The sequence below is a fragment of the Kogia breviceps genome, chromosome 6, assembly GCF_026419965.1.
Source record: "Kogia breviceps isolate mKogBre1 chromosome 6, mKogBre1 haplotype 1, whole genome shotgun sequence".
Lineage (NCBI taxonomy): Eukaryota > Metazoa > Chordata > Mammalia > Artiodactyla > Physeteridae > Kogia > Kogia breviceps.
The window spans coordinates 38,370,932-38,389,997 of NC_081315.1; the positions used below are offsets into that span (position 1 = coordinate 38,370,932).

General features: G+C 30.4%; 1 protein-coding gene across 4 annotated transcripts in view; it reads left to right on the top strand.

The window, feature by feature from the left end:
- TECRL (trans-2,3-enoyl-CoA reductase like) overlaps positions 1-19,066 on the top strand; it is a 105,643-nt gene that overhangs the window by 13,007 nt on the left and 73,570 nt on the right. For all 4 annotated transcript variants that reach the window (XR_010841013.1, XM_059066331.2, XM_067035731.1 and 1 more), the window contains one exon: positions 13,621-13,672. Coding sequence is in view for 3 of the 4 variants with exons in the window: in XM_059066331.2 (XP_058922314.1) it covers positions 13,621-13,672 (52 nt within the window). In the remaining variant the exon portion in view is untranslated. The remainder of the gene's footprint in view (positions 1-13,620; positions 13,673-19,066) is intronic.

Sequence of the window (19,066 nt, forward strand, 5' to 3'; positions counted from 1 at the left end):
CATTTAATTTTTAATTTTACCTCAATAAACCTGAACAAATTTTAAATAAAATATTTTAATAAACACATACAGAAAACTGTAGAGCAGGTTAATAAAATATCTTATTATACAAAGAAGATAATTCAATAAATTGACTATTTTAGATACTCCACCTATTTACTGGATATTAGTTACTTCAGTGAATGTTTAATGAGTACTTAGTGTATTTCTAGTAGGAGATATTGAATAAAATAGGCAGCAGAAGGGGCATGATTCTAAATATAGGAGGTTGGATCAATAGAACTCTGAAATTTCTCAGATAATGAAGTTGAAAATTCATGGTTTATAAAAAAGATCTTAGTTTGAAAAACTCTTTGAATATTAGTGTCATTAATAGAATAGAAACAGTTCTTGGCTTAACCCACATAGCTTTCAGTTCTGGATGTTTAAATTTGTGATCACTGTCAGATATCCATGTAAATGTATCAAATATCCAGTTGTATATATAAGTTTGCAGATATGAAAACAAGTTAGTGCTGGAGATATACACCTGAGGGTATGAAAATATACGGCAGTCAAAGTCATGAGAATGCATTAGAGCAGCTTTACAGATAAAGCATGTCTTATTTTTACCCAGGATGTAATGTAAAATGATGTAATGAAGGTAGTGAAGCTTCATGGCTCACTTAATCATCAAACATTTTTTAGATTTTCAGGCATATTAAATAATAAATTTTTCATTGTTCTAAGATGAAATATACTCCAAATTTGTTTAATTGTTGATGAATTTGTCCATGAACATGCAATACACAGTGAAATTTGAAAAGTAATGCAATCACTTTCAGTGGCTGGCACTTTGTAGTAGCATTTATGAGGGCAGTGAGCCAGTGATACAGAAATAATTGTAACATCTATCTCTGTGGTTTGATGTCAAACAATTAATTAATAATATAAACTTTCTAAAGTTGGTTTTCATCCCTAATTACTTTTGCTTGAAACTCATTTCACGTTCAAACTGTAACATAAATCTTGAAGTAGCTTAAAAGAAGTTTATGACCGTCACTTCAAAATTTGAAGCAATCTCTGATGTTTTGGAAGTCATTTTAAATCTATCTATCAAGATTATAAGATATGGGGTCCTTCCACATCAATAGGTTTAATCTAGTTATCTAAAAAAAGTCCCACGAATTTTTGAACACGGGAAATTTATTTTATAAAACAAGTAAGAGTGACTTTCATTCTAGATTAAGCAATGACTCCAAATAATCAATGATGGACAATAACAAAGGTTTACTTCTCACTCATGGCATGTCAATGTGAATGAGCTGTGGCTGTGCTCTGAGCTGTCTGTTCTGTAACCAGGTTGATGAAGCAGCTCTTGTCATTGTCATTATCATGTCAGTTTCCAAGCAGAGTGAACAGAGAGGAGGCATCTTAGTTTTGACTGCTATAAAAAGTGACATAGATGGGGTGGCTTTTAAACAACAGAAATTTACTTCTCAGTTCTGGAGGCTCGAAGTCCAAGATCAGGGTGCCAGCATGGTCAGGTTCTGGTTAGGATCCCCTTTTGGGTTGCAGACTGTCATTCTCTTATGTTATTTAGAAGACTAAACACTCTGTGGAGTTTCTTTCGTAAGGACACTAACTCCATCATGAAAGCTCCACCCTCATGACATAATTACCTCCCAAAGACCCCCAGCTCCTAATAACATAACATTGTGGGTTAGGATTTCAGCATTTGGATTTTGGGACACACAAACATTCAGTCCATGGCTGTTGGTGAGCCACACTCTGGCTTGTAAAGCTTCTGCTTGGACATTAAACATTTGTTTTCCTCTCATATTTCACTGGTCAAGTGTCAGGGCTGAGTTCAACATGGTAGAGATACCAATTATTCCCTCTAGAAGGCCTGCCCTGGGAAGGATAACAAGTATTTTGAGCAATTATAAATCTACCAGAGTAAGCAGACTCTTTGCAATGAAGTTATTTATTCCAAAATTCATATTCCAAACTTCATTCACTTTAATCATATATGGAGCTCCAATTTCTCATTCAAATTTTACTCACTGATTTACTTAGTGGAAACAATATTGGATGCCTGGTTTATAAGCAAAAAAGAGAAGTGACACTGTAGCAAGAGAATGAAGGGAAAAGTTAAGAAATGAGAGCCAGCTTCCAGAACATGTACTTGTCATGGTAGAATTCAGTAGCTCCCAGATGGTCATGTGAAAGCTCATAATGCCTTTTAGGACCCAAGGCTTGAAATTGACATTGCCTCATCTTTCCACATTCCATTGTACAAAGCAAGCCAAAGAGCCAAGTCCAACACAACCAGCATCACTTTCTAGAGAAGTGGAAATGATGAATAGAACAAATATTTGTTAAAATAACTAATATGCCACAGATGTTGTTTCTAAGAACCATTAAAATTATCCTTCTTTTGATAGGGCAAAAAATATAATATATTTTAGGAAGAAAATTATTCAAAATGGATGGATTTAAATATTTGATGCATAAAGAGGTAGGTAAAATCCTACATTTCTAGAAAACTGGCCACCCTTAATAATTATTTTCCCAAGAGATATTATAACTCTTAAGCTGTGGATTTCCTTGAATCACCATGGGAAAAAAAAAAACCTCACGTTTTAAGATCTTATGCAGTATAAAATTGTGGCTATATTTTTGTTAATGATTTTTGTTTTGTGTTGTTTTGTTTTTTGCTGAAATTCAGCTTAACTGCATTGTGCATCTTTCAAAAGCAAATACTAGGTATCTTGAATATTAAGGTTAAATATTTATGGAGTCATGAATAGTTTCAGATTTATTATAAAACTAAACATATGACATATTTCACAGTGGTACTATGTTAGTTTCATTTTTGCATACAGAATTTGACATTTGAGTGTATTTTTTAAAAGTTAATTGACATATCTCTAACATCGTCAGCAGAAAAAAAGCCAAAAATTAATTACACAACAGTTAACATCGTAGGTGATTTACAAACCTGATGTACATTTTTAAAAAGTAAACATCACCCTTCTGAATTTGTTTGTAATCTGTACAATGAAATAATTGAGTGATAAATTTATTTTCCTTGTCCTCCTTACATGATTAATGTTTTTAATAGTTCTTTATCACTTGAGAGAAAATACTAGAAAACTTAGCAACTTAAAACAAAGGCCATTTATTTATCTCATTATTCTGTTATTTGGTGATTTAGCCTATAGTTGTTCAGCAGATCTGCTGATGTCTGCTGGGCTCAAGCCAGCTGCCAGGTAGCTGGGTGATTGATCTGGGAGTGAGCTCTAGGAAAGGGTGCAACAGGGCCATGTGTCTGTCATCACTGGGGAAGCTAACTCGGGCTTCTTTATGTGAGGGTGTTAGCAGAAAGAATAGAAATACATGGCCTGTCGAATCTTAGATTCATGACTTGCACAGCCTCACTTTAAACACATGCTTTTGGTTAAATCAAATCATAAGGCTAGTTTAAATGTAACATCCAGGGAAACAAACTCTACTTCTTGATGGGAGGATCTGCAAAATATTGTGGCCAATTTTACAATCACCACAATAGTATAGAATAATGTATACTTTTATTACTAATAAATAGTATATACATATGTACATATATGCAAAACAGATTGATACATACTACTAATACTGAGCCCATTATTACTTATCACCTTCATTGTTATTTTCACTATATTTGAGCCTTTATTCAAAATATATTTCATGGCACTTATAATTGAAGTATTCATAAACATCACCTTTTCCATTTACAACTAAAAGCAAAGCAACTTTGGTAAATGTTCTTGCCATTGTCACCACAAATCAACAAATAGAAACCAATTATGTTTTAAGCAATAATTTTTCAATGTAATATAAATCCTTACTTCTTCCAAGACTTTTTATTCTGATTATCATCAGGCAATTATATCACTTAAAAATGTCCCTTAAACATTTTACAGACTGCAATTAAGAAAATTCAAACTAGACTTAAAATATATCACATGGACATTTTATTTCCCCTTTATCTGCATTTATATTTTGATGAACAGTATTATTGATGTAGAATTTTTTTGGAAAAAAATTATGGAAAAAAATTTTATGGAAAAATCACCTTTTTCAAAGAAATGAATATAAATTAATTTGGATTATGCATAGATACATTGTCTTTTCCCTATGATTATGAAGCTGAATGATTAATCAATAGATAGTAGAATATTATTCAGTTTTTAACTATTTTCTTCATATAGTTAATTTTCATGTAAAAATATGTGTGACTATTTGGAAAGATATATGATTGTCATTTGATCACTACAGGGTTTTTTTTGTTTGTTTTTTTCTTTTTAACATAACAAAAGGCACCTTTATTACTCTCATCACTTAGGAAGTTCCAAGGGTTTTAGAGCCAGAAACACGAGGAAGACAAAATATGTATTTCTTAATATAAATCACAGTTTCACACAAACCAAAAGAGTTTATAAGAACACATGAAATAACCCCCACTGCTACAAACATACCATGTGTGTGTGTGTGTGTGTGTGTGTGTGTGTGTGGTACACGGGCCTCTCACTGTTGTAGCCTCTCCAGCCTGTTGCAGAGCACAGGCTCTGGACGCACAGGCTCAGTGGCCATGGCTCACGGGCCCAGCCGCTCCAACGGCATGTGGGATCTTCCCGAACCGGGGCACGAACCTGTGTGCCCTGCATTGGTAGGCAGATTCTCAACCACTGCGCCACCAGGGAAGCCCAAACATACCTTTTATACTTTCTTAGTGGCAATTTGACTGACACAAATATCTACCTATTTCATGACATATAAAAATAAGAAGCAAAGGTAGATATAGACTACACCTCATGACAAATGTTTGAGCCTCATATATTACTTAGAAAATACCCAGATATCGAAAATTATACTTATCATTCATACTAGATTTTAAAGTTAACTAAGGGTCTTGGGAATTATATTTAAGCTGACATATTACAGAACTTAATTACTGTTGCTATCAAAAAGTTTGTCATAATTGTACTTTGGTTTGAATAAATATATATATTTTTTCTTACTAGTTATCTATTTTATACATAGTAGTGTATCTATGTCAATCCCAATCTCACAATTCATCACACCACCACCACCACCACCACTGATTTCCACCCTTGGTGTCCATACATTTGATCTCTACATCTGTGTTCTACTTCTGCCCTGCAAACTGGTTCATCTATACCATTTTTCTAGGTTCCACATATATGTTGTTAATATACAATATTTGTTTTTCTCTTTCTGACATATGCCACTCTGTATGACAGTCTCTATATCCATCCATGTCTCTACAAATGACCCAATTTCATTCCTTTTTATGGCTGAGTAATATTCCATTGTATATATGTACCACATCTTCTTTATCCATTCATCTGTTGATGGGCATTTAAGTTGTTTCCATGTCCTGGCTATTGTAAATGATGCTTTAACGACCATTGTGGTACATGACTCTTTTTGAATTATGGTTTTTGCAAGGTATATGCTCAGTAGTGAGATTGCTGGGTCATATGGTAATTCTATTTATAGTTTTTTAAGGAACCTCCATGCTGTTCTCCATAGTGGCTGTATCAATTTACATTCCCACCAACAGTACAAGAGAGTTCCCTTTGCTCCACACCCTCTCTAGCATTTGTTTATTGTAGTTTTTCTGATGATGCCCATTCTAATTGGTGTGAAATGATACCTAATTGTAGTTTTGATTTGCGTTTCTCTAATAATTAGTGATGTTGAGCAGGTTTTCATGTGCTTTTTGCCCATCTGTATGTCTTTTATGGAGAAATGTCTATTTATGTCTTCTGCCTATTTTTTGATTGGGTTGTTTGTTTTTTAATATTGAGCTGCTTGAGCTGTTTATATATTTTGGAGATTAATCCTTTGTTTATTGGTTCATTTGCAAATATTTTCTCCCATTCTGAGGGATGTATTTTCATCTTGTTTACAGTTTCCTTTGCTTCATAAGAGCTTTTAAGTTTTATTAGGTCCCATTTGTTTATTTTTGTTTTTATTTCCATTACTCTAAGAGGTGGATCAAAAAAGCTCTTGCTGTGATTTATGTCAAGGAGTGTTCTTCCTATGTTTTCCTCTGAGAGTTGTATAGTGTCCAGACTTACATTTAGGTCTGTAATCCATTTTGAGTTTATTTTTGTGTATGGTGTTAGGGAGTGTTCTAATTTCATTCTTTTACATGTAGCTGTCCAGTTTTCCCAGCCCTACTTATTGAAGAGACTGTCTTTTCTCCATTGTATATCCTTGCCTCCTTTGTCATAGATTAGTTGACCATAGGTGCATGGGTTTATCTCTGAGCTTTCTATCCTGTTCCATTGATCTATATTTCTGTTTCTCTGCCAGTACCATATTGTCTTGATTATTGTAGCATTGTAGTATAGTTTGAAGGCACAGAGTCTGATTCCTCCAGCTCCGTTTTTTTCCCTCAAGACTGCTTTGGCTATTTGGGGTCTTTTGTGTCTCCATACAAATTTTAAGATATTTTGTTTTAGTTCTGTAAAGAATGCCACTGGTAATCTGATAGGGATTGCATTGAATCTGTAGATTGCTTTGGGTAGTATAGTCATTTTCACAATATTGATTCTTCCAATCCAAGAACATGGTATATCTCTCCACCTGTTGGTATCATCTTAAATTTCTTTCATAAGTGTCTTATAGTTTTCTGCAAACAGGTCTTTTTTCTCCCTAGGTAGGTTTATTCCTTGGTATTTTATTCTTTTTGTTGCAGTGGTAAATGGGAGTGTTTCTTTAATTTCTCTTTCATATTTTTCATCATTAGTGTATAGGAATGCAAGAGATTTCTGTGCATTAATTTTGTATCCTGCAACTTTACCAAATTTATTGATTTAGCTCTAGTAGTTTTCTGGTGACATCTTTAGAATTCTTTATGTATAGTATCATGTCATCCAGAAACAAGAAAAGACACTACATAATGATCAAGAGATAGAACCAAGAAGAAGATATAACAATTATAAATATATATGCACCCATCATAGCAGCACCTCAATACATAAGGCAACTATTAACAGCTATAAAAGAGGAAATCAACAGTAACACAATAATAGTGATGGACTTTAACACCTCACTTACACCAATGGACAGATCATCCAGATGGAAAATTAATAAGGAAACACAAGCTTTAAATGGCAAAATAGACCAGATAGATTTAATTGATATTTATAGGACATTCCACCCAAAGACAGCAGATTACACTTTCTTTTCAAGTGCACATGGAACATTTTCCAGGATACCTTACATCCTGGGTCACAAATCAAACCTTGCTAAATGTAAGAAAATTGAAATCATATCAAGCATCTTTTCTGACCACAACACTATGAGATTAGAAACCAATTACAGGGGAAAAAAACATAAAAAACACAAAAACATGGAGGCTAAACAATACGTTACTAAATAACCAAGAGATCACTGAAGAAATCAAAGAGGAAATCATAAAATACTAAGAGACAAATTACAATGAAAACACGATGATCCAAAACCTATGGGATGCAGCAAAAGCAGTTCTAACCGGGAAGTTTATAGCTATACAAGCCTACCTCAAAAACAAGAAAAATCTCAAATAAAAAATCTAACCTTACACCTAAAGGAACTAGAGAAAGAAGAACAAACAAAACCCAAAGTTAGCAGAAGGAAAGAAATCATAAAGATCACAGCTGAAATAAATGAAATAGAAACAAAGAAAACAGGAGGAAAGATCGATAAAACTAAAAGCTGGTTCTTTGAGAAGATAAAAAAATTGATAAACCTTTAGCCAGACTCATCAAGAAAAAGAGGGAGAGGACTCAAATCAATAAAATCAGAAATGAAAAAGGAGACATTACAACGGACACCACAGAAATACAAAGCATCATAAGAGACTACTACAAGCAACTCTATGCCAATAAAATGGACAACCTGGAAGAAATGGACAAATTCTTATAAAGGTATAACCTTCCAAGACTGAACCAGGAAGAAATAGAAAATATGAACAGACCAATCACAAGTAATGAAATTGAAGCTGTGATTAAAAATCTTCCAACAAACAAAAGTCCAGGACCAGATGACTTCACAGGCAAATTCTATCAAACCCTTTGAGAAGGGCTAACACCCATCCCTCTCAAACTCTTCAAAAAAATTGCAGAGGGAGGAACTCTCCCAAACTCATACTATGAGGCAACCATCACCCTGATACCAAAACCAGACAAAGGTACTACAAAAAAAGAAAATTACAGACCAATATCACTGATGAATATAGGTGCAAAAATCCTCAACAAAATACTAGCATACAGAATCCAACAACCATGAAAATGATCATACACCATGACTATGATCAAGTGGGATTTATCCCAGGGATGCAAGGATTCTTCAGTATACACAACTCAATCAATGTGATACACCATATTAAGAAATTGAAGAATAAAAGCCACATGATCATCTCAATAGATGCAGAAAAAGCTTTTGACAAAATTCAACACCAATTTATGATAAAAACTCTCCAGTAAGTGGGCATAGAGGGAAACTACGTCAACATAATAAAGACTATATACGACAAACCCACAGCAAACATCATTCTCAATGGTGAAAAACTGAAAGCATTTCTTCTAAGATCAGAAACAAGACAAGGATGTCCACTCTTGCCACTATAATTTAACATAATTTTGGAAGTCCTAGTCATGGCAATCAGAGACGAAAAAGAAATAAAAGGAATAAAATTGGAAGAGAAAAAGTAAAACTGATCATAGTGTTTTTAACAGATTGTTTTCTTAATGATTACTTATTAGTTTGCCCATAGGTAATACTATTTTATTTGAAATAGTCCTTCAGTACTTATACAGAAACCACTTCATTTAAATTGGATTTGAGCTTCCTTATTTCAGTAATATCATGTTAAGTCTAAACTTTCTTGAATGTAAGGATTATTTTCTTGACCTCACAAACCTGCAATAGGAAAGCATAATCAAAGTCATCTAAAAAGTAATCATACACATTAATTTCACCAGGCTTTATTTTATTCTTAAATATATGCTTTTAATTCTGGGGTCTTCATGATCCTCTCTACTCCTAAAACATTCTCACCTAGTTTATAAATCATACATCCTAAAAAATATTCCAGAAAGACTATTCACCATGGAAAACTGTGTGTTCTATAAAACCAGAATTATTTTCTACTTTAATAAAACATTTTTTTTCTTTATTTTGATAGGGTATCAAACTCTAGTTGCAATATTAAATTTTCTTTCATATATCTTCCATATGTTAGAATTTCAAATTATAAGACAGAAAACAAGTGTATATAAATAACCATTTATTCAATACATAATATATAAAGACTACAATTTTCATATTGAATAAAAATGAAATGGCTTTGCAATAAATACTATAAATAAATATTCTAATCACTAAAGGACATTTAATTTTATTGAAGGATTATAAAAATTAAATATTAGTTTTAGAGTGGTTACTGAGATTTTATTTATGTCTGCAATGTTGAAATAATATAATAACTATACAAAAATTATATATATAAAATCAGATATTCAGTCATATTTTTCACCATATTTTCCCTCTACTCATATTTATAATATTTATATGGTAAATATGTATATGTAATAAGAAAATAAATAATATCTAGGCTATACTCCTAAATAAAATTTATATTTACACATAATTTACTGGGGAGTAAAGTATTTACTTAAAAGCTTATTATTCAAGCTAGTGAGAAGCAGCTGCATAGTACAGGGAGATCAACTCGGTGCTTTGTGACAACCTAGGGGGGTGGGATAGGGAGGGTGGGAGGGAGATGCAAGAGGGAAGGGATATGGGGATATATGTATACATATAGCTGATTCACTTTGTTATACAGAAGAAACTAACACAACATTGTAAAGCATCTATACTCCAATAAAGCTGTTTTAAAAATTAAATAAATAAATAAAATCAATATCATCAGGGTAATGTTATATTAAAACAATGTGCAAATAGATTTTTTCCAGTTATGAAACTTGAGAATAATAATAAAGGGTCTTTAAAAAAAAAAGCATATTGTTTCAGAAGAATATATTTTTGAAAATTTCTATGGTGAAAATTTTAAAGAATTTATTAATGTTTATTTTCTTTTTGAATTAAAAATGAATTGACCAAATGCATTATTGCAACATATAAAGAATCATTTGTTATGATACTAAAAATTGAAAAATATGTGTATATACATACATATATTACTTTGACATAACAAAAACTCATTTTAAATAATCCAGTGTAGTATGTAAAGAAGTAAAATTGATAGGCTAAAAAACAATTATCGAATTTCTTAAATAGTAAATGAAATCCAGTTAAATTTAAAATGTTTAAACCTTATTAAAACTGATATTTCTGCATATCTATAGTATCATGTCAATTTATTTCATAGCAAAAATTCTCGATATTCTATAAAATACCAAACATGTTCTGAATTTATAAGAATGTTTTCATATAGATTGCTTATTTGTATCTTAGTTATAATCTGAAGGTTATTCACTAGTAAAATATTTTTACTCAGAAAACTTCCTGTCTATTCTGAGTAATGTATATGCAACTATATATTCTATGTGACTTTTTGTTTTATGTATACTATATATTCTCTCTGTGTCTTTAGTAAAGACATTTTTTTACAAAGTTCATTAACAATTTTTGGTTTGCACTTTACAATTATTCTGTCAAACAAATTTCAAGTTGTTATTTTTCGTTACCATAATGTTCATTTCTCTAAGCAGGATAAACAGTATTCTGGAGATACCTGTTCATTTTAAGGAGTTCCTGAGAAAGTGGCTAAAATATAGTTTTTAAAATTAGTAATAGTGCAAAAAAAAAGTTTTTTGTGAAATACTGCAGTATCTTCACAGGAGCAAATTCAAGCAAATCCTAAACTTCACTTGAATGTGAAAAGCTTTTTCTAAGTCTATCAACTTAAATGTTGAATAAAGTATTGATGACCCAAAATTCAACTATGGTCAGTTGAAATTCAGAGGTAAATTTCTGTTTCAAACATCATTTACCTTGTATACTTAACATTTTAAGATTAATTTCCTCTAATTAGAAGGAAACAATGAACAGAATTTCAGGATTTCAGATGACAGAATACGTATTTCTTCCATCTGCACAATTAATGGTGATTTATAAAAGTGAATACATTATTGTAATGATAGTTTGTCCTTTTTAAGAGGTAAAACTGGCTAAAAAGTAGAAGTTATTACGAATAAACTTCCTGATGAAGCTACAGAGTCATTAATTAATAATCAGAAAGTCCTATATGCTCTGTTAATTATCATCTTTTCCTTTCTTTGTGCTCTGAGTACAGCTAAAGTACTGAAAGAGTTGATCAAGCATAGTCTTGTGGCTAATTGAGCAACACTGTCTGAATCATTTAATGGTTAATTATATTCTTTTCTGCTGTATTTGTCTAAAATTGCTCCAGAAAGGTCAGTTCTCAAAGATTTATGCAAAATCAACATTTTAACAAGTGAAAGTCCAAGGTAATTTTAAAAAATAAAAAATAAATTTAAAACTTTGTAAGAAAGCTTTTAATAACAACCCACTTCCCACATGTAGGTATTTCCAGGAGAACTTAGTCTTGAAAGTTTGTAAATTCAGAAAAAAATATGCCTATGTAAATTAGAAGATTGTCAATTAATGTATGCTGGTTTGGGAAAAAAGCATACAGCTTTTCTATAGTAATCTACTTGTGAAACACTTCATGTCAGATCAAGGAGCTTCTGTTTTCATGTGACTTTGCATTCACAGCTTTATTTTTGACTTCAACAAAAGTGACTTAACACTTCCTTATATGTTATATGGTTTGCTACATGTTGAAACACAAACTGCAATACACCAAATCATTGTTTTCAAGGACCTGATAGATTGTTGGAACCGCCAGCGCATAAGCACAAGATTATGTGCCCTCATAAAGTGGAAGCTAAGCATATAGCAAATCCTAACAGAGGAGTTGTTAATCATGAAAATTATTATTTTTTTAAAAATTAGATGGCCCTTGAAAAGACTGATGGACTGGTATTTGTTACTCTAGAGATAGCACGTGGATTTTAGGCATCCCTGTCAGAGGACACAACATATAATAGTGCTTCGTGATTAAGTAACAGTGAGATAAAGCAATGAACGTTGTTAAAACAAATCATCCCCTTTTAAAAATATAATTCAAATATCAAATGCAATAATCAAAATTAAAATGAAATATGACATGTTCAAGCAAATAAATATATATTATCCTCTCTAAAAACTTTTTCAAATATTTCCTAACATCTTCCAGAAAAAGACAGTGCTATGAACAATTTAAAATTTCATAGTAACAGAATCATTTAGGGTTCTTTTGTTATTTAAAGCATAACATAAATGGAAATTAATATCATTTTTCAGTGCCCAAATCTTAGAACTTTCTTGTTAGTAAACTATATACATAGAAAAAATAAGAAAAAAGTTCTGAATGGTATATCATACACTTGGTTATGGGAGGGAGTGGAATATAGTAAAAGAAATGTATTCATCATAATGCTTTTGATATATAATACAATATTAAATATAATATAATAATGTTAATAAGAACTGCCTGGAGTATTATTATGTGGCGTCCCTTTATGCACTTTTTTTTTTCATTTTGTCCTCCAAAGTATTCATAAGAAGATTTTTAGTGTAGCAAAAAACAAAATAATGTATGCAGTATTCTATACATGTTTAGAGAAAGGAAATAAATTTGACTTGCATGATCATGAAAATGTCTTTGATGTAGACTTTGAAGGATTGTTGGGTTTTTCATAAGCCAGCGAAGAATCAGAGGCAGAGAGGAATTTCAGTTTGCAAGTTTGATATGAACAAAATCAGAAAGTCAAAAAGTACTGTGATGGCTTGAGGTGTTTGGATAAAACTCTTATTCTCATGAATTTTCCTATTTAGATGAAGAAACATTTTTCCCTTATTCAGTTTTCTAACATTAGAAAAAGGTAATTTTAGTAGATTAGGATCAAATAAAAATAATATACTTAAAGATTCCAAACAAAATGTATCTAACATAGATTTTTGATAGACCTATTATATTTTTGGATGGAAGTTTTAAAAACATAACTAACTACAGGTCTTAGATAGGATATATTTTTTTTCTTATAATATTTTGAAGTAAACATTTCCCTCTTTTGACCATGTAAATCAATTTTATATCCCTGGCCTCCTCTGATAAACTCTTTTACTATATATTTTTTCTCTTTTTGCATTTACTCATACTTTTAATTAATAGTCTCATCAATTTAGAAACCAGAAATTTAATATTATAGGCAGAGAAAATTCAAAAATATATTTTGAGATAAAAATTTGGATGAACTCACATAATTACACTATTATTATTCTATACAAGTATAAAAATTTTGGAAAAAGCTATATTGATGAAAAATTTCAAGGTTGTCAAAGCAGTAGAGCCTAAAGAGCTAAGCAAAACAAGCTGACTATTTTGTACTTATTTTATATTTTGAATATATTAAATTATGTTTTCTTCTTAAACAAATATGTAGCAAACAAATGATCACTTTTTCCTTATAATTCTATTTTATTTTTCAGGTGACACAAAAATCTACTATTCATGACGTGAAACAAAAATTTCACAAAGCATGTAAGTTTTATATAAAATTTTGAATTTATATTACAGTCTTTTTTTCTCAAATTGGTTAAGATTTAACTGTAAGAATAAGTTCAATATTACAATGGGAAGAGTGTGTGGAAATCATATTTTTACATGGAACTCAGAAATAATACTATGCTTAATACTTCTTCATTGTGAACATTTTCATATCTAACTTTCTAATTCACATTTTAAGCTTCAACACTCTTTCAGTTTTTATTTGAACTTTTTTCATACTAACAAGAAACTTCCTATATGTGAATGGCATTAATCAATACAAGATGTTTCTTTACATTTAAGCAAATATAGAGCAAAATTTTTACTTCAGTATTTATACTGGTCAAATATCTTCCACATAGAAATTCTTTAAATGCATTTAAATTGTTATTTAATTTTATTAATAGCTAAATTTAAGAGATCTCATTAAGAGGTCTCCAATTACTATTTATCGGGAAATAATTATATGAGATTAATTTTTATTTTTACAACTTTTCAATTAGTTTAGCTATAATTGTTATCATAGTGATAATGTCTATAATTATTAGATAACAATTTTTAAGAAACTAAATTTTTAGAGCAGTTTTAGATTCACAGAAAAATTATGCATAAAATACAGAGTTCCCATATACACCTGCCCCACAGGGGTACAGCATTCCCCACCACAAACACACAGAGTCGTACATTTTTACACCCCCCAAACCTACATTGACACATCATTATTACCCAAAGTCCACAGTTTACATTAGGATTCATTTTTGGTGTTGTACATTCTGTGGATTTTGCTAAGGAGCATTTTCAATACTTTTGGATTTAGTTGAACAACATTTCTTTTCAGAAAATAGTTAAAGCTCACAATTTAATACATCAAATTGTTTAACAATACTTGAGAGTAAAGTGGTAGAACTGTTTTACTATTTTCATTATTTTCTTTCAGGAAAAATGTAGACTATTTACTGAATACTTTTTGTGTATATGACATTATGCTAGGCATAATGAATAATCAAATGAAGACAGAAGACATCTTATTAGCCTTCAAAAAATTGCTCAAGAAGATTTTATATACATATATATATATATATCTAAAGAATATAAAAATAAAACCCAAGTAATCAATGCATATAAAATTTATAAATATTTGGGGAAAGCTCTATTGAGAATTTTTAATAGGAACATAAAGCAGATACAGGATGAAATAGAATTATTTGAAATATGCTTAGCCAGTTTAAAATTCTTGAAGCAGGTGAGTTCTGATATTTTGCCATTGAGACATGTAGGATTTGGATATGCAGAAGAGAACCAGAAATGCATTATAGTAGAGAAAAAAGAATGAAACAAGAGAAGTGCAGAGATCTGTTGTGGATGAATTCTCTAACTTTTAGCTTGGTAATTAAATTCTCTGTATATTTATACCAATATTTTTTAAATTATTGAAAACTCAAAATTTGTATCTTAGTACATAATATATGCGAAAGATGTTACCCTGGTTATTTCCACAAGTATTTCCAGTTTATTTACATTCTAAATGCATTTGTTTTGTTAAGCTAGCAATTGAATCTCCATCCTTTGAAAGACTTAGTAATTTTATATAGTAAAGTTGTTTCAGAAAGTTTAGATTGTAATAATAGGTGCGAAGACATTTGAAAAAGACTTTTTTACTATAAAGCAGAAAGATACAACAAAATTATTTCATTTAAGCTAATAATGACAATGTAAGGATATATTATTTCTATCACTGTCTGGAAACAAAGTTAATCAAAAGCTAATATATGTTTAGAAAGAATGTGCAGTCACCTTGATGTGTGATATTATGACTATTTTTATGTTAGTTTGTATCTACTTATAGACATAATTATACGGTGACTTAAAATTTTAGAGCCAGTTCTACATTTATGTGGTCTAGAGCCTTTTCTAGTAATTAAGAAAGTGAAGTGTAGTAGCTTGTGAAAAATCCTAGTAACATCCAGTTTCAGAACTGGACAGTTGAAAATATGATGATAATATGGTTAATTTTAATACCTGTATCAAGATTTAAGGATTTCTTGACCCCTATTATTTTATTCACTTTTTGAAGCACGATTCTAAACTTTATCAGCTTTAAATAAATTGTAACTTTTTCAAAATTACCTTTACTTTAAAAGTATACCCATCACTTAAAGAAAAATAATATTCAGAAGATCTTGTATTTATTAGAGTGTATTTCAAAAACGAATTGGTCTTCAGGTTTTACAAAGTACAGAAACACAAAAACATTTTTTTCTGTATCACATTACAGAGAAATATCTAGAAGTGAATTAAATTGGACATTATGCTTAATACATTTGCCAAATGGTGAAAGGAAATAAAAAATATTGCTAAATCTAACAATATGTGACTATATATAATGGTAAAAAAATTATGTGCTGATTACCTTAATATTTCATGTTTTAGCATATTTTAAGATTGACCAATATTGAATAATTTATTCAAATTCATGAATTATTTTAACAATAAAATTATATATTATATATGTAGTTTTATATCTACAGTTGTTTTATAACTACAGTTTTGTAACAGTAAGGTTTTTACAGTTACTTCTTTACTTTTTGACACCAAATCATTTTTTATTAAGATGTTTTGGATGATGTTTATTTTTAGGCCCTGGAGTTATAATAGGAATTGTTAATCTTGTAAAGAAAAAGAAAAAAAGAATATATATATATATATATATATATATATAACTCTTACCGGAAGACTAGGTTTCCTGAGGGGAAAATTCTCCCTACATGTCGTTTATCTCTATCCTTTCTTCTCTTAGGTGTTCTGACTGAACTTGATTTCTTGTCTTCCTCCTATTTCTCTGACTTGTGTCAGTGTAACATTTGTCTTAGCTCTATTTTAGAACTTTCTTTACAGTGATTTTTCTTGTCCTATAAAATGACGATTTTATGCTCTTCTAAGGCTCATAATTTTTCAGTTCTGTTTTGTTATGAGTCATATTTTAGATTACCTTGGTGACCATAACAATTGGACTGGTGAAGAGGTAGAAAGGGGAGGAAACTACAGTCATAATATTAGCTGTTAAGGCAAAAGGGAAAGTGCAATGGTTTTCATGAAAAAAAGAGACCTATAAAATTATAAATTATATATATATATGCATACACACACAAATATATACTTTTGCCTATTTCTCCTCTTCTTATTTCATGACCAAAATGATAAAAAGCCTTCAGCTGCAAATCATCCACTAGTCTTTCTTTATCTCCATCTATTTATTCATTAACACTTGTAATTATCATTCTGGTTTGTATCTTGAAGTCTCTCCTGGAGAACTTCAGTGATTTTCATACTCATGTCTCTATACACCACACTCTAGTCATTCTCATCTTCTCACAAAGGTCTCACAGAAGAATTAAGCCTTGCTTTAAAAACTGAGATGAAAAATAAAGAATTATACAAGTCCAGGTGACACTCTGCCTAAAACTATGTGAATCTTTTTTAAGATTTCAAGAGACTTAAAAAAAACTTCCTGTATGTATACTATAACATATGCTAGTTGAGTAGGATTATCCTATTTCATGTTACTCAATTCAACACCTATTCCATATATTTTTTATTCCAAAAGTAATTTATTCCTCCCTTGGGATACAATATAACTTTAATAGAATAATAATCGTTACTCATTTTGGAAAATAACAGAACTCACAAAGAGCCACAACCATGTATTTATTTATTTATTTATTACAAATTCACTATATGTTTATTAGGAAAGTAACTACAAAGATTACTTTTATTTTAAAGTTGTAACATATTTTAGCATTGTTTCTTTTTTTGGAATTTTTGAATTTTATTTTATTTATTTTTTATACAGCAAGTTCTTATTAATAATCCATATTATACATATTAGTGTATATATGTCAATCCAAATCTCTCAATTCATCATACCACCCCCACAACCCCCACCACCGCTTTCCCCCCTTGGTATCCATATGTTTGTTCACTACATCTGTGCCTCAATTTCTGCCCTGCAAACCAGTTCATCTGTACCATTTTTCTAGGTTCCAATATATGCATTAATATATGATAATTTTTTTCTCTTTCTGACTGACTTCACTCTGTATGACAGTCTCTAGTTTCATCCACGTCTCTACAAATGACCCAGTTTTGTTCCTTTTTATGGCTGAGTAATATTCCATTGTATATATGTACCACATCTTCTTTATCCATTTGTCTGTCGATGGGCATTTAGGTTGCTTCTATGACCTGGCTATTATAAATAGTGCTTCAATGAACATTGGGGTGCACATGTCTTTTTGAAATATGGTATTTATTAATTTAAATCTGTAATGATATACTCTATTTTGTGGATTTAATTAACAATCAAAATGTTTGTCAGAATAACAAATAAATTCCAGTAAACAAATTCTGCCTGAATGTTACAAGTTATTTTGTTATGCTTTATCATACTCAAAATTATTTAAATTCCTACAGTCTATATCTCCATAGAAGAGGGATGAATGTGCTAGTTGGCATTGATAAAATTATTATTTTATTTTAATAAAACTAATTTAAAGAATTCTCAAAGCAAAGGCCTAGTGAATATATGCTTTAGGAACTGTGTCCTTGTTGAAAACCAAGGAATCTCTAACAGAACTTGGAAAAATGCCATTGCTGTACAAAAGTTTATAGAGGTAGTTTTCATATAAATTTTTTAAAACAACTTTTATTCTAATTATTAAAAACTGCTATATATTTTGTAGTTCAAATGGTTTGCAATCACAAGATAAGTTGCCCCCAAAAGCATTCCAATGTCATGCAGAATATCTAAAAAGAAAGTAGCCAGCAAGCAGTTATTATGAATGTCCACTTTTATGATTGTTTAGTGGAGGTAAATACCCTCATTATATAACTAAAACCATAGTTTTAAAGGTGGTTGAGATATAAATTCCAATGAATATTTCAAGAATATTGAATGAGATTCAATCTTTTTGCAGTAACAGATCATATAACATTTACTAAATAACTTCAAAGTTATATCAAAACATATGTTCAAAGTTTATATCAAAGCTTATACATAATTGACAAAACTAACTGTATGGGATTCTGACTCATGTAAGCATATGTACCAAACACTTGATGAATTGTTTCCAGATAATTCACCATAAATATTTTGGATCCTTATTTGAAACAAAGTTTTATTACTTTTTTACTTAGAAATTTTTAAGTAGTAAATGCTTTGTAGTGTTTCTAGCTCATATTTCTTATCAATAATATTAGGATGCTGTGATATTGTGATTTATTTTATATATATATATATATATATATATATATATATATATATATATATATATGGTCTTCATCCCCTTTTTCTGGTACAGAGCTCCAAAAATCCTTGGAATTTCCTAAGTG